We start from the raw sequence: 15,161 nt of genomic DNA, 5'->3' as shown, positions 1-15,161 counted from the left end.
CATGATGGGAGGAGCCGAGGAGGAAACATCTCTGTTCTCCAGTGCTCTGGAAAAGAAAAACAACAAATGATGACGACACGAAGGAAAGGGGAGCTTCGGCGCGTAGCTGGGGGAGCACGAGCCGGCCACTCGTGCCCATCATCACTCCATGCCGATATGGCACAGCGACAGAAAATACAGGTTGTTTTTTTCTTCTTCAGAACTGAATACATTACAGGTTGTTCGGGCTGGGGGAGACGGCGAACCGCGCGCGGCTGATGACGAAAAGGGACGGAGAGCGACGCGCCATCAGCGAAAACAAGCCAAGAAGCTCCGCGCCGTGCCGTCCGCATAAAAGTTGGCCCGGAGAAGAATCATTCCCGGCGTGGTGACTGGTGAGGTTGCCCGTTCTTGTCAGCCTCACCTCGCGGCCCCAGCCACAGCATTCTTCCTTCCTCGAAGTTCCTTCGCCGCCACGTCGACGCTGGCGACTAATCTCTCCCTCCCTCGTTTCCTTCACCGGTGAATTGTTTTTTAATTACTCTTTATCAACCTTGCTCGCCCGCGACAAGTTTGCCCTCGACCTCTGAATGGGAATTCATGACATTAAATATTTTTATTTTTGTTGACATGGCAAAGAGAGAGAATAATAGAATTTCAATTTTATGAAATATAAGAGGAGTTTCATCACCATAAAATCTATCTGATATAATTATTTAGTTTTCAATCTAGATACTCGCGGCATGTACAACGCTCAGCCGGTGCCGTCGACTCGCATCGAAACAAACAAAATGCGTCTTCTTTCAGCTGCTTAATGAGGCCGAGTCGGCGGGCAACCTGGCGAGCGAGCGGCTGGCCCTCGAGGCAACCGCATAATTAATCCCCCGCGACAAAAGTTTATGAGAAAATTCGATTCGTGCCACCACAACTCCGTGAAATTGAGTGTCACGTTCAAAATCATGCCACTCAATGACATGGATTTCAACATGAAATCTAACTTCAAGAAATTGTAGTGGCATGGATCAAAATGACCCAAAGTTTATTGCCGCCTGCTCCTCCGGTCCTTCCTCCTCCCCCTACCCGCGAGTGAATTCCGGAATCCCCAATCAACCCGGAGAGGCAGAGAGAGAGAGAGGCGGGCGACGCGGCATCCCCCCGATTCCCAATTCCCCCTCTCGGCCGGCCGCGACCGGATTCGTTCCGCCGTCCCTCGCAGCCTTCGATCCGAGCCGCGGGAGGTGCGCCCGCCGATCGAGCGGTAGGGCAGGGCGGAGGGAGGAGGAGGAGGAGGATGAGCTTCCAGGACCTGGAGGCGGGCAACGTCCGCGGGGCGCCGCTGGGCGGCGCGCGGCGGAACGGCCGGGGGGCCCCCGCGGCGGGCGGCGCCGGCGCGTCGCAGGCCGTCGCGTCGGGCGTCTTCCAGATCAACACCGCCGTCGCCACGTTCCAGCGCCTCGTCAACACGCTCGGCACGCCCAAGGACACCCCCGACCTGCGCGACAGGATGTGCGTCCGCCCTACCTTACCCACCACCCATCCGCAAATCTGCCTGCCGCGTCTCGGTTCGGCGCTCGAATCGATCGGTTCGGTCCCGTTCCGCGGGATTTGGGGAGAATTCTGCGGCCTCGGTTGTGATCTCGATTTAGGTTTCGTCCCTGTTGGTTGTGCATCGATGCTTGCTGCTAAGGGTTGCTTAGGGCTTAATTCTCCCCGTATTTTCTGTGGAGTTGCTTGCGTGTTCAATTTGCCGACACCATTCGTTGCCATTCCTGTTCGTGTTTTTGCTGACAGCCTTCGTGGAGGTTGAACTGAACGAATCAAGCCATATAACCTACCCAAATATTGTAGTTTCAGTGGTCTGGAATCAATTCCTATGTGGTCATTCATTATGGAATTTTACATGATCTATTAGTTCACGTCTTTCTCATGCTGTGTTGTATTTTTGAAATTGAGTTAAAAAACACTTTAGTTATGCCCTACTGCCTTAACTCTTGAGCTTTATTTGCAGACTGTAGGTGAGGCAAGTTTGTTTACTCGTTGAAATTGTTTTGATGTTTCAAGCTAACATTTCAGTTGCTGTTGCTTGCAGACATAAAACACGGCAACACATAACACAACTAGTTAAGGATACATCGGACAATCTTAAACAAGCTAGTGAGGCGGATCATCGTGTCGAAGTCAGCGTATGTGCCTATCTCTAAATAATTATATGAGGACTCTTAACTATATTTGCCATTTTGCCTGCAGTTTTTTGTTCATTTTAATTATAACAGTTTAAGTATAACAGCTTTATTCTGTTTTATGGTCCAAGGCATTTTGTATTCTTTTTTTTTCCATTTTTCACTAAGATATGATGAGATTGAGAACCATGCTCTGTTTGCATTGTTAATTTAGTTGTTTCATAATATAGCCTTGGTGTTAGCCTCTAGTTTGGGAACAAATTGAATGAATATTCATATTTATGTAGGCTAGTTGTTCTGCTATTCATTTTATTCTGTGCTTTGAACTAAATTTACACGACCAAAACAACAAAGCCTTTCATTCCTAAGCAAGTTGGGGAAGGCTAGAGATGAAACACAATGAGTCACCAATAAAGAAGTAACAACACATGAAAAATAAAAAGGCATTAATAATATTCATATTACTAGGGGTCTAGCCTAGATCATGTCTCAAGCATGTGGATTCCTGATTTCCACATGTTTTTACTGAAGGACTTGTTTGGGTACTATATTCGACCCATTCTAGTCCCCTTTACTGCCTTCTCCCATTTTGGGTTTGACCAACACTTGCCTCCTTTCCGTATTGTTGCTGTGTCATAGGATTCCGTTATGCGCTAGTGCCTCTGGAGGTCTCCACAGGGAATATTCGAACCATCTGAATTGGTGTTAGACAAGATTTAATTGAATTGGTGCCACCCTAGCCTATCATGTTCTGAATCCAACCATCCTTGTATGAAATGAATCCAACGCAGCATGCACATTTCTGCAGCACTTAGCTCCTGAATATGCTGCCTTTTAGTAGGACAAAACTTGCAACACAAACATTTTTTTATCTTCGTTGCAAGTATACAAGAAGGGAGGAACTGAACAGAGATGACTCATGTACTCTTATGGGGAAGATCAAATTTATTATGCTGTGTGTTTTGTTTTGTTTAATTTTGCCTGAAGTAACAGGAATTTAGATGAATTTTCTAAGTAGATGACTAGTACTTTCTTTCATTATTACAACATGCTTCAGTATCCATATTCTGGCCTGAAGGCATTCGTAGTGATAAAAAAGATTGTAGCAAGATTTTAAATTATGCATTTAAGACGAATCCTATATCAGCTGCAGTGTATACTGTTAGTCATTTAGTTACCCATGCTCATTCCTTTATTACTTGGAAATTTTTTTGTTTTTGCTTGTATGTTTATAGTTTATCTTATTACAATTTGTATTTATGGCATCATATTAAACTGCAGGCTACCAAGAAGATTGCTGATGCAAAGCTAGCTAAGGATTTCCAAGCAGTCCTTAAAGAATTCCAGAAAGCTCAACGGTTAGCAGTTGAGAGAGAAGCTGCATATGCACCTTTTATTTCTCAAGCAGGTCTGCCACAGAGGTAATTTGCTGTACATATTTTTCTGCTTTGTTGCCATACTACAGTTTTTTTTTCCTTCTTCATTTCTAGCCTTCCTGGTAGTCCTGAAAAGTAGAATACCTGGAAACTATATCATGCCTCTGTTAGAATGAAATGATCAAGATTTTTGTGTGCCAGTTGTTAAGTGCAGTAAGATTCCCATCAGCTTCACTAAGATGCATATAGGAAATTCAGTTAATTATAATTAACAGTTCGTGATGCCTTTTAGGACTTATCTGTTCTCAACCAACTGTCCACACTCCACAGTTTTATCAATCCTGGCATACCTTCACACATCCACAGTATATTTATGGGGCATTGTAAATTCTGGTGCGAAGTTACTTGACAATTCAAAGCTAACCCAACCTTCCATAGACCTAAATATCCGAATTATATTCTGTTCTAAGATGAGCCTTTAAAGTGAATAATTTTAATTTCTCCTTAATATTTTCTAATGTTTTATTATTTGCCCTGTTATTGAAAGAAGTTGTGCTCACTACACATTTTTCCACAAGAAAGTTAAACTCATTTGACTAAGCACTAGCATTTAGTTAATGACTGCAGTTGTGGTTTGCTAGCCCCTGAGCCCAGCTGTCATAATCTCATTTTCTAGCTGGGAACACTTTTTTTTTGCAAGAAGTTAGGGAAAATGTGGCGGTTGTTTATTTTACATGACAAAAATTTTCATCTTGCATAGTTTATTTTAGTTGGCTCTTCAAGGGAAATAGTTAGTTAGTTAGTTAGTTACAGTAAACAGTGGCCTTCTGAAATTTTTTCCGTCATGTTTCAATACCTCGTTTTGTAATAATTTCCTTCTGTAATATGTGGACTCAATAAGTTTCAACCGTTGCTTCTTTTCTCCTTGTAATCTTCTTCTATTTCTAAAGCTGTTTCAGTTTATTACCACCTTATGCCTAACCTCAGAGTGGCCATGTTTTGCAGCTACAATTCAAGCGAGGTGAATAATGGTGCTGATAAGTTGGCTGAGCAGCGGACACAGCTTCTGGAATCTAGAAGGTAAGATGATTATGTATGCTGTGTTTTGTGGAACTACTTGTTCTGTACAGGTTGTATCGAGTTTTGCAGTTACTTTGTTTAGATTTCTATCGATTTATGTCTTGATATCTTTGGATATGCTGTAATTTCATTGTCTTTTCTAGTAATAAAATTCAGGCTTGCCTGTTGTGGACAAAAAATAGATTTATTAGCTTGTGTTCGCTTTGGCCACACATGTATTCCTTGTTTGATATACAAGATGCTTGGAAAGGCACATTCCCCTTTCTTTTCATGTCAAGAATGAGCCTTTTTTCCCCTTAAAAATGATCATTTTCTGAATATCACTAGGTGCTAATTTGATATCTTTGATTTACCACAGGCAAGAGCTTGTCTTCTTCGATAATGAAATTGTGTTCAACGAGGCCATCATCGAGGAGAGGGATCAGGGGATACAAGAGATTCAGCACCAAATTACTGAAGTAAACGAAATCTTCAAAGATCTTGCTGTGCTAGTCCACGACCAAGGAGCAATGATTGGTATGTAACCTGTTGGGCTGACAGATGAGATATCTGCATTTCAATATGTTCAAAGCAGGCCTGCCTATTTTCCCATCTAATTCCGTTTCTCTTATTTTGCTGCAGATGACATTGACTCCCATATAGAGAATGCAGTTGTTGCAACTTCACAGGCAAAAGGCCAGCTTTCAAAAGCTGCTAAAACTCAGAAGTCGAACTCTTCACTGGTAATTTCAGGAGCCCTCTGCTACACTATCATGATCCTTTTTTTTTTTGAGAAATAGAATCCTCCATCTTCGTCAATCTCACTTGGCCACACATTATCTTTCCCCCCTTCGTTGCAGATATGCTTGTTGCTGGTCATTTTCGGAGTTGTCCTGCTCATAGTGATAATAGTCCTTGCAGCCTAAAAAGCTTGAAGGGCTCCTGAGGCTCCGAAATCTGATCAAGCTTAGCATGAAGAATTCCTTCATAAGTTATTTTTGCTATGCAGTCAGGAATGTATCCTGGTTTCCGCCTGGAGGTGGTGGTTGGCGTTCTGGTTGTGGTATGGTGGTGTATGTGGTGATGGTGTGCGCCTGGAATGCATCAGTTCATATAAGCATAATCGTTTCCTGTCAGCCTAGTGCTTCTTGTCTCACAGCCTGCTCTGTTTATATCTGTAATGTATCGTCGATGATTGCGTGCTGTAGAACAAGGAGGCTTACATTATCTGTGGTATGACATTTCTTGATTCCGTAAGAAATCATTTGCAATATATCAATTTGGTGTTCCTTCTCCCATGTGGCTAGATGATATTATGGATAAAAACAAAGGATACAGGAGTGGCTGCTGAACCCAAAACAGCGTGGGAGTGATATTATTCGGATAGCACTCATTTTTCTCAGTGCCTTTTTTGTTTACCCTTGCGTATCCAATTTATTTGGCAACTATGACCCAATCTAGATTCAACCAGCAATAATTTTTAAAATATCTAATCACTTACATAAAAGTGCCACGGTTAAATCTACTAACAAAATTGTTACGTTCAAAAAATCACATCTACAGCTACTGGGTTTCTGTGCACTCTGAAGGTTCAGGTTGGATCTGCATTCTACGATTACTGCAGATTCCGTGCTCTGACTAACGGAGGAATGAGCATCTTGTTTCCAGATCCTGATACATGATTGTAAAAAAATAAACAAGAGCAGTATCTACAACAATATAACATTATAGCTTCAAAAAAATTTGCACACATCATCATCATCAAGGTGTGTAATAATTATTCAAACAACATTAGATGCCAAATCAAAATGTGCAGTCATCACTCGCAAACTCACAAAGAAAGTAATGACAGAAGCACAGATGGTTGGAATGATAGCATTAGGAAAACACAGGATTTCATATATATTAGGAAAACACAGGATTTCATATATATTACAAGAAAGAGAACTAGCACAGTTTGCATGCAACACAACATGGATGGGATAGAAGATTAGCTCCTAAAAGAAGAATAGTATAGTTTCAACATCTATACTAACATGGACCTGAAACTCCTAACCATCACGAAGATAACTGGAACAAACACCAAAAGTGAAATCAATTTGAGCACCAATTGATGCCCTCTTCTCTGGCCGGAGCTGCCTCCGCTGAATTTCAATCCACCAACCAGATAAGTGTTTATTAGGATAAACATCAAGCCCCAAGGACTCTATCACACCCGCATTCAGTACAAAGAACTTAGCAAACTCAACATGTGACCTTTTGCCCGAATAATAACTGATCTGTAATTTCTTGAGGTGGTGATTAAGGCATTCAATACGGCCCCGGGAACAATGACGCTGCGTGTTTTTCCCGGCTGTAGGTGTCTGAAAATGAATAATAAAACCAAGCCTCAGAACAACAAAGCTGCAGTAATAGAAAGGTAAGAAACAATTGGAGACTGAATAACAAAAAAAGGTAACCTTGATGTACAACTTCTCCATGCAGGGAAAGCATTTCATGAAGTTAATAACCACATCCAGTCTAAGATTATCAAGCCTGAGCTAAAACCATCACACTGCAGATCACAGTAGCTATTCTAACATCATGCAATCCCTGAGTGTATGGATCAGGTATATCCGTGACTTAGCAGAAAGGGAATGTATAGCCGTAAGTGATGAAGCTGAGAACAAAGAAAGCCGCGTATACCTTAAAAACATTGGTGCCAAGCTCAAGCCTGGAAATGTTATCAGCGAGGCGGCCAAGAATCTTCAATTTTGGTGCCGAAATTATTGAAATGTGCATGTTGTCTTCGTACGGCCCCTTGTGGTGAAGTGTTTCTAGACAAGAGGCATTCTCAACAACGAGTTCCTGTAGCCTATCTGCATATGAGCCATGGAAATACATCTCGACATACTTAAGCTTCAGGGCATTGATTTTGAATTGGTGGAAGCCAGAGCTATAACCCATGGTCAAGCTGTTCAGATCAGGGCAGCCGGAGAGCATGGCGTGTAAGGAGCCCTCTGAGATGGTGACCGTTTCAAGTACGAGCCTCTGGAGGTTAGGGAAGTGGACCTGGTTGACAATGGCTTCTGGAAAATGGCAGCTGCCAAATTCGGCAACGCGGATGTTGGACACGTGCAGGGCAGAAAGTGGCACCTGCGGTCCCGGTGAAGACCCATTGATGATGTATCTGAGTACAAATTTGTCCAGAGCGGGGCAGCCATCCAGCATGGCGTGCAGAGAGTCCTCCGAGATAGTCACTGATGCAAGTGCGAGGTGCTGCAGGTTGGGGAACTGGAGCTGCTGAGCTGCGTCTTCTGGGAATTTGCAGAAGCTGAATGTAGCGGCGCGGAGGGTGGACGCGAACCGCAGTGCAGAACGAGGCATCAGATGGCTGGGCAAGATGTAGGGGTGGAAGGATAAATTGAGCTATTGGAGCTGGTCGAGGGCTGGGGACCGGAGCCAGCCGTCCAAAGTGGCGGAGTCGTCAGGTCGGATGAAGGGCGGGCTGCTGAAACGACGACCAACGCCGTGGTGCTCGGAGAGGATGCGGGAGACGACGGCATGACTGAAGATTCCGTCAGAAGGGTCGAGGTTGAGGGGCGAGGAGCGCCAGAGGGGGCGCCATCGGGTGGAGAGGATCTGGGTGCGGGCACCTTCCTCGGTCGGGAGGAGCGAGATGACGCTGCCCAGGATCTCGTCGGGGAGAAGGCTGATCAGATCGGGGCCTCCCGCTTCTCCTCCGCCCCGAGGCGGCGGCTCTTCGCTGTCGGGTTGCTGCGACTTCATCCTCTTCGCTTGAGCACGGGTGACGACGCCCATGGCGGGATCAGATTGCTCGGAGCTGAGCCTGGGGAGCTGAGGAGCGAGGGGTTGCCGGGTAGCCGAGGAGCGACTGAGCGACCCGTCGAGAGGAGTGCGGGTGCGGCGGCGGCGGGGATGGGGACTGATTGGAGCAGGCGCCTCGTCGAACTCGGGCTCGGGGTAGAAGAGAGAGGTTCAGGAGAGGCATGGCCCGTGGGCCTCAAAAAAGTAAACCCAGCCAAGGAACCGAACGATGATGCGTGCTGAATTGGCTTTTTTAGCATATTTTTAATTATTTTTTACAGAAATAGTATCCCGATTTTTTTTAACAGTAATAGCCCCCTGTGCTATGACCTATGGCGCCAGGGGCCGGCGCCGTGGTCCATGGCACCACGACCCAAATGTAAAAAAAAAAAACATTTTGATCTTGGCGCCATGGTCCACGGCGCCAGGTCCCCTGGCGTCTATATAAGGCCCAAGCCTCTCATTTCTCTCCTCATTCTCTCATTTGATTCTTCATTTCATCCTGAAACGACTAGAAATAGAGAGGTGAGGGAAGAGCGAGGAAAGTAGCGAAGCTCTGCGGGAAATTCGTCGCGGCAATGAAAGGGATCGAGGGTGTGTCCGAGCGACCCAAAAGGGGGAGGGGTGAATTGGGTCACTAATCGTCTTCTAAAACCTTCAGCTCCAACTAGTGCATGAGATGAACCTAATACGTACTACACATGCTAGTTCACACTAAGGTTTATCTATGCGATCCTCAACTTACCCAAAAGGAGGCTTGCAATCTAGTTCCAATCCTAACCAAACTAACTAGAAAAGGTAAAGGCAAACAAGCAATGAAGAAACGTAAATACGGTAAGTAACGAGGTGAGGGCAAGAGGGATGCAAACTCCTGCAAAGACACGTGGATTTATCCCGTGGTATCGGTAGGCACAAAGCCACCCCTAGTCCACGTTGGCCGGCCACCAACGCACACAAGGGCCAAGCACCGAGTCTCTTCCGATCACCGTCTTGCACCAGACCACCAAGGCACACTGGCAAGCAAAGGCTAAGTAAGTGCACCAAGTCACCAAGACAAGATCACCGCCACCGTCTCTCTCGGTCACCACGGCACCATCTTCACTACGGAGCTTCTCCACCAAGGAGGGGGGCTCCTCTTCCCCCGCACAAAGTGTCGTCACCGCTCCACACCAAGTCGGAGGGTCGTCGACGTGTACACTTGCTTAACCGTGGCTAAGACTTCTCTTATGCTTGCTCTCTAAAAAACTAAGCCTATACAAGTGCACAAAGCACTCTCTCAAAGCTTCTCACAAGCTAGATGTGGCACTAAGCTCAACTAGGATGGTTGGAGATGATTGTTCACTTGGGCAGCACTTCCTTCAATTCTTCAGGGTTCCAACATTATGCTGCAACTAACCTTGGGGGTTTATATAGCCCACACACCCTAAAAGAGCCGTTGGAAAAGTGGCTGACAAAAAGCGCAATCACCGATAAAACCGATGATCCACTTTGTGCCATCACCGGTTTAACCGGTGAACACATTTTTCCAACTAGCCGTTATACTTCAACTGCTACATTAATCAACCGACGTTAATCAACCGGTGAATGTAATACTATCGTCGGTTTAACCGGTGAGTGTAATTTCTTCACGTTCCATGAAAAACCATCTCTCTGGACAACTGAACCGATGCAATTGACCGGTGCATCATCGGTTCAACCGGTGTATGTATTTCCTTGGTCTTCATGTGTCAATGCACCGACGTATGTATTTTCTTTAACGTCGATTTAACCGGTGTATATATTTTTCTTGGCCTTCATCTGCCAATGCACTGACGTATGTATTTTCTTTAACGTCTATTTAACTGGTGTATGTATTTTCCTTGGCCTTCATCTGCCAATGCACCGACGTATGTATTTTCTTTAATGTCTATTTAACCGGTGTATGTATTTTCCTTGACCTTCATGTATTGAGTCTTCGTCGGTTTTTTCAACTTGTTTTCTCCATATTTTCATCCCTTGGACCTACAGGGCTGTATATAATCAACTAAAATACACATATTAGTCCAAGTGTTAGGTTGTCATCAAATCACCAAAACGCATATGAGGAAATATGGCAACCATGACATGAGCGGTTATTTCCCTAAAAAAGGCCATTTTCCTTACAATCTCCCCCCTTTTTGGTGATTGGTGACAACACAACCAAAACAAGCAAAATTGCATATAGATATTGAAAGAATTGAGATACTTGAGTTGAGAAAAACTTAGCTTGCTTGGATGACTACTCAATGTCCAATGCTTATGTAAAGAATGTGTAGAGTTGATCTTAAGTATTGGCATTATGGTTCAAAGGATCATTGATGTTTCACTTCTCCCCCATTTTGAACCATAGATACCTCCCCCTATCACCATGCCTTCCATTTGCCATTGCACTTCCTTGATTTTCTCCCCCTTATTGATGGCCTTCTAGGATCTCTCCTAGAGATAGAATTTCACCGTGTTGAATCTTTCTTCTTAGATGCTTGAAGATGTGGGGTCTTTCCATTGTATGCTTGCTTTGAGACATCTCTCCCCCTTTGTCATCAAACACCCAAAAAGTGACCTAAAGGTCTACAACGGCCACTCACAAAGAAAGAGCATTAGTAGCAAAATAAATTAACTTGGTGAGAGGTGTTTTACCTAGCCATGCCTCCCTATATTATTTATCTCTTCAATCTTTGGGAGTTATAGCTTGGTCTCCTTCCCTTGTCCAACCTTTCTTGAATAATTGATACCAATTGTACGGTTAATTGCAATGTGCAACAATTTGATATCGAAGGATTGTGTGTATTACCATTTGAACTAAGGGAGTGTGACTACAACAAATATCACTTTGAAAGCATATTAGTCACAATTAAGACAAGATATAGAGCAAGCTCCCCATAAAAGTGTGCAATAAGATTTGAAATACATAGAAAAAGAATTATGCACTTGTAAAAGCTAACAAGGGGGGTACTAGCTCTATAGCTTGAAAGACATGGCACCAAAAGATAATATACATAAAACATGTACCATGATGGTTTCCACTTATTTTAGCTCATGTAGGTTGCATAAAGATTAGCGATAGATAAAGACAACCTACCATATGAAAGTCTAGGAAAGCACATAAGATGAAAAAGAAGCATATAAGCATGCAAACCTAGTGAGATATGAGCAAATTTAGTTGCATTGTAAGAAGCACCAAAAGTACCAAAGAAGTTTGATGCACCTTACCAATTGCATTGTTAATTTGTAATACCTTGCTCATACCTTTGTAAGTGGGTGAAAGGGAATTTGGGTAATTGATCCATAATACCCAATTTGACTCCAATCAAAATATGATGCATCCCACTTTATGCATCGTAGAACTCGCCAAGTCTCCAAATTCCCCGTCTCCTTCTTGGATCCTAAGTCTATGGAATCCAAACCATTTGAGTGCTTTCCATGGTTGTGAGCACTTCCTTTAGCATCCAAATAGGTCGGTTCCATCCTTGATGTCTCCACCCCATGACATGAGCAACCACCTTGCTATTTTCCTTCTTCTTGAGAATGTAGCGGTTGCTCTTTTGCTTGAATTTGTGGGTGGGCTTAGTGTACACCAATGAAGCCTTCAAGTATGGAGATTTGTTTTTCTTGACCTCCTTAGCCTTCTTGTGGCCCTCCTTGCTATTGTTCAAGTTCTTGGGCTTGCTGTTTTCTTTGCCCTTTGCTTTGCCCTCTTTCTTCTTGCATTGATAGGACTTGTGGCCTTCTTTGTGACACTTGAAGCAAGTCACGGTTTCTCCCTTCTCAAGCTTGTTCATGCCCTTGAGGCGGTTATCTTGAGAAGGTTGGGCTTGCTCTTGAGTGTGCTTTCCTTTGAGCTGCCTCAAGTCTTGCCGTAGCTTTTCTACTTCTTCCTTGAGCTTTTCATTTTCCTCGATAATGAGATCAATATTTGTTTCTAAGATCACATTCTCATTGAAAGAAGTTAGATCACAAGAGGTAGACGCATTTACCTTGATGATAGGTATAACACAAGGAATTTTGCAAGAAAATGATTTATCCGATGATGATTCACTTTTAGATTCAAGGCTCTCATATTTCTTTTAAGCTCTTCATGCTCATTGTCTAACAAATTGAATTTGTTTAGCAAGTTCTCATATCTTGAGACAAATGAGGTATGAATCTTTTATTTAGCTTTAAGAGCTTTGATTTCTTTATTTTGTTTAGTGAGATATTCTTGTTGATTATGGAGGAGTGTCATCATCTCACTAGTTTCATCGGTTTCAACATCGAATTCATCATTTGAGGAGGAGTCATCACTTACATAGTTACTACCTTGTGCCATAAGACACATGGGTGGTGGTGATGATCTCCGAGGGCGACGAGTGGTGGAGCTCTTGGAATTTTTGATGTTCTTGCTACTTGAGCTTTCACCACTTTTCTTGGGCTTGTAGATGGCGGAGAGAGCTTGAGATCTTGACTTGCTCTTTTTCTTTGCCATCTTCTCCATCCCCACCGCATTTTCTCTAATGAGAGTTTTGTACCCAAGCTTATAAAGCTCATGTACATGCTTGGCTATCTTGCGGTGGTGATATAGCACGACGCTTGGGTATTCTTCATCTTCACTTGAACTTGATTCATCATCACTTTCTTCCTCATCCTCTTCTTCTTGTTCACTTGAGCTTGATGAGTTTTGTCGCCTTGGTTGGTGCTTGCATGAGTGCTTGGCGGCGAGACTCTTGTGGCTTGAAGAAGAGGTGGATTCTTGCTCCTTCTTCTTTGTCATTCCCATACTATATTCATGGGCGATGATTTGATTGATGACTTGATTTGGTGTAAGCTTGACCAAGTCTTCCTTTTGCAAGTGTGAGTTGATGATGTCGTAGTCGGGCTTGCGAAGGCTTCGGAGGATCTTCCGGTTAATCTCCCAATCTTCAACTTGATTGAGACCTAAGGCATTAATTTCATTTACAAGAATATTTAATCGTGAGTACATGTCATGAGCATTTTCATTGGGAAGTTGCTTAAAGCTACTAAGCTCCTTGCCGAGAATATGATATTTTTTTATTGGCAACATCCTTTGTGCCCCCATGATTTTCGATGATTTGCGTCCATAGCTTATGAGCATCTTCACAAGCATAAACATGATTAAACACACTATCACATAAAGTGGACAATAGAGTAGATTTTGTAATGGCATCATATTGCCTCTCGGCCTTAGTCTCATTCTTTTTCCCTAACTCGGTGACACGCCAAATATCAAGCCCCCGGGATTGAAGGTATGCTTGCATAAGAACTTTCCACCATGGAAAACCCGTGCCATCGAAGAACGGAGCGCTATCGGTATTCATCCCTTCCGTCGGACACACAAACTCACTAGGCGGTGAAACCTATTGATCCAATGAGCAACGAGGCTCTGATACCAATTGAAAGGGATCGAATGTGTGTCCGAGCGACCCAAGAGGGGGAGGGGGTGAATTGTGTCACTAATCGTCTTCTAAAAACTTCGGCTCCAACTAGTGCATAAGATAAAACCCACACGTCCTACACATGCTAGTTCACACTAAGGTTTATCTATGCAATCCTCTACTTACCCAAAAGGAGGCTTGCAACCTAGTTCCAGTCCTAACCAAACTAACTAAAAAGGTAAAGGCAAACAAGCAATGCGGAAACATAAATACGGTAAGTAACGAGGTGAGGGCAAGAGGGAAGCAAACTCCCGCAACGACACGTGAATTTATCCCGTGGTATCGGTAGGCACAAAGCCACCCCTAGTCCACGTTGGCCGGCCACCAACGCACACAAGGGCCAAGCATCGAGTCTCTTCCGATCACCGTCTTGCACTAGGCCACCAAGGCACACTGGCAAGCAAAGGCTAAGTGCACCAAGTCACCAAGACAAGGTCACCGCCACCGTCACTCTCGGTCACCACGGCACCATCTTCACTACGGAGCTTCTCCACCAACGAGGGGGGCTCCTCTTCCCCCGCACAAAGTGTCGGCACCGCTCCACACTAAGTCGGAGGGTCGTCGACGTGTACACTTGCTTAGCCGTGGCTAAGATTTCTCTTAAGCTTGCTCTCTCAAGAACTAAGCCTATACAAGTGCACAAAGCACTCTCTCAAAGCTTCTCACAAGCTAGATGTGGCACTAAGCTCAACTAGGATGGTTGGAGATGATTGTTCACTTGGGCAGCACTTCCTTCAACTGTTCAGGGTTCCAACATTATGCTGCAACCGGCCTTGGGGGGTTTATATAGCCCACACACCCCAAAAGAGTCGTTGGAAAAGTGGCTGACAAAAAGCGCAATCACCGGTTAAACCGATGATCCACTTTATGCCATCACCGGTTTAACCGGTGAACACATTTTTCTAACTAGCTGTTATAATTCAACGGCTACATTAATCAACCGACGTTAATCAACCGGTGAATGTAATACTATCGTCGGTTTAACCGGTGAGTGTAATTTCTTCACGTTCCATGAAAAACCATCTCTCTGGACAACTGAACCGATGCAATTGACCGGTGCATCATCGGTTCAACCGGTGTATGTATTTCCTTGGTCTTCATGTGTCAATGCATCGACGTATGTATTTTCTTTAACGTCGATTTAACCGGTGTATGTATTTTCCTTGGCCTTCATCTGCCAATGCACCGACGTATGTATTTTCTTTAACATCTATTTAACCGGTGTATGTATTTTTCTTGGCCTTCATCTGCCAATGCACCGACGTATGTATTTTCTTTAACGTCTATTTAACCGGTGTATGTATTTTCCTTGG

General features: G+C 44.0%; 3 protein-coding genes across 3 annotated transcripts; 1 reads left to right on the top strand and 2 right to left on the bottom strand.

Moving 5' to 3' along the window:
- Nucleotides 1-1,043: 1,043 nt before the first annotated feature.
- On the top strand, nucleotides 1,044-5,890 carry LOC120676519 (syntaxin-22-like). Its single transcript, XM_039957844.1, has 7 exons — nucleotides 1,044-1,485; nucleotides 2,069-2,162; nucleotides 3,441-3,580; nucleotides 4,541-4,615; nucleotides 4,974-5,131; nucleotides 5,237-5,337; nucleotides 5,455-5,890. The coding sequence occupies exons 1-7, from the start codon at nucleotides 1,271-1,273 to the stop codon at nucleotides 5,518-5,520; spliced, it is 849 nt and encodes a 282-aa protein (XP_039813778.1). The 5' UTR covers nucleotides 1,044-1,270; the 3' UTR covers nucleotides 5,521-5,890.
- Nucleotides 5,891-6,472: 582 nt separating this feature from the next.
- LOC120676551 lies at nucleotides 6,473-7,992 on the bottom strand. The gene is made up of 2 exons (XM_039957882.1): nucleotides 7,280-7,992; nucleotides 6,473-6,957 (listed from the first exon to the last, which is right to left on the bottom strand). The coding sequence occupies exons 1-2, from the start codon at nucleotides 7,958-7,960 to the stop codon at nucleotides 6,646-6,648; spliced, it is 993 nt and encodes a 330-aa protein (XP_039813816.1). The 5' UTR covers nucleotides 7,961-7,992; the 3' UTR covers nucleotides 6,473-6,645.
- Nucleotides 6,473-8,557, bottom strand: LOC120676553 (F-box/FBD/LRR-repeat protein At1g16930-like). Its single transcript, XM_039957884.1, has one exon. The coding sequence runs from the start codon at nucleotides 8,393-8,395 to the stop codon at nucleotides 8,003-8,005; it is 393 nt and encodes a 130-aa protein (XP_039813818.1). The 5' UTR covers nucleotides 8,396-8,557; the 3' UTR covers nucleotides 6,473-8,002.
- Nucleotides 8,558-15,161: the final 6,604 nt, after the last annotated feature.

The sequence above is a fragment of the Panicum virgatum genome, chromosome 5N (genome assembly GCF_016808335.1).
Source record: "Panicum virgatum strain AP13 chromosome 5N, P.virgatum_v5, whole genome shotgun sequence".
NCBI classification, from domain to species: Eukaryota; Viridiplantae; Streptophyta; class Magnoliopsida; order Poales; family Poaceae; genus Panicum; species Panicum virgatum.
Note: the sequence above shows the minus strand (reverse complement) of the source record. Positions and strands in the feature narration are given on the sequence as shown.

Bases quoted from the DNA above. Each gene is read 5' to 3' on its own strand.
- LOC120676519 (XM_039957844.1), top strand. From the start codon at position 1,271: ATGAGCTTCCAGGACCTGGAGGCGGGCAACGTCCGCGGGGCGCCGCTG. The intron at 2,163-3,440 runs GTATGTGCCTAT...ATTAAACTGCAG, and splicing joins ATCATCGTGTCGAAGTCAGC to GCTACCAAGAAGATTGCTGA. The intron at 5,132-5,236 runs GTATGTAACCTG...ATTTTGCTGCAG, and splicing joins CGACCAAGGAGCAATGATTG to ATGACATTGACTCCCATATA.
- LOC120676551 (XM_039957882.1), bottom strand. From the start codon at position 7,960: ATGCCTCGTTCTGCACTGCGGTTCGCGTCCACCCTCCGCGCCGCTACA. The intron at 6,958-7,279 runs GTATACGCGGCT...ATTCATTTTCAG, and splicing joins TTGGCACCAATGTTTTTAAG to ACACCTACAGCCGGGAAAAA.
- LOC120676553 (XM_039957884.1), bottom strand. From the start codon at position 8,395: ATGGGCGTCGTCACCCGTGCTCAAGCGAAGAGGATGAAGTCGCAGCAA.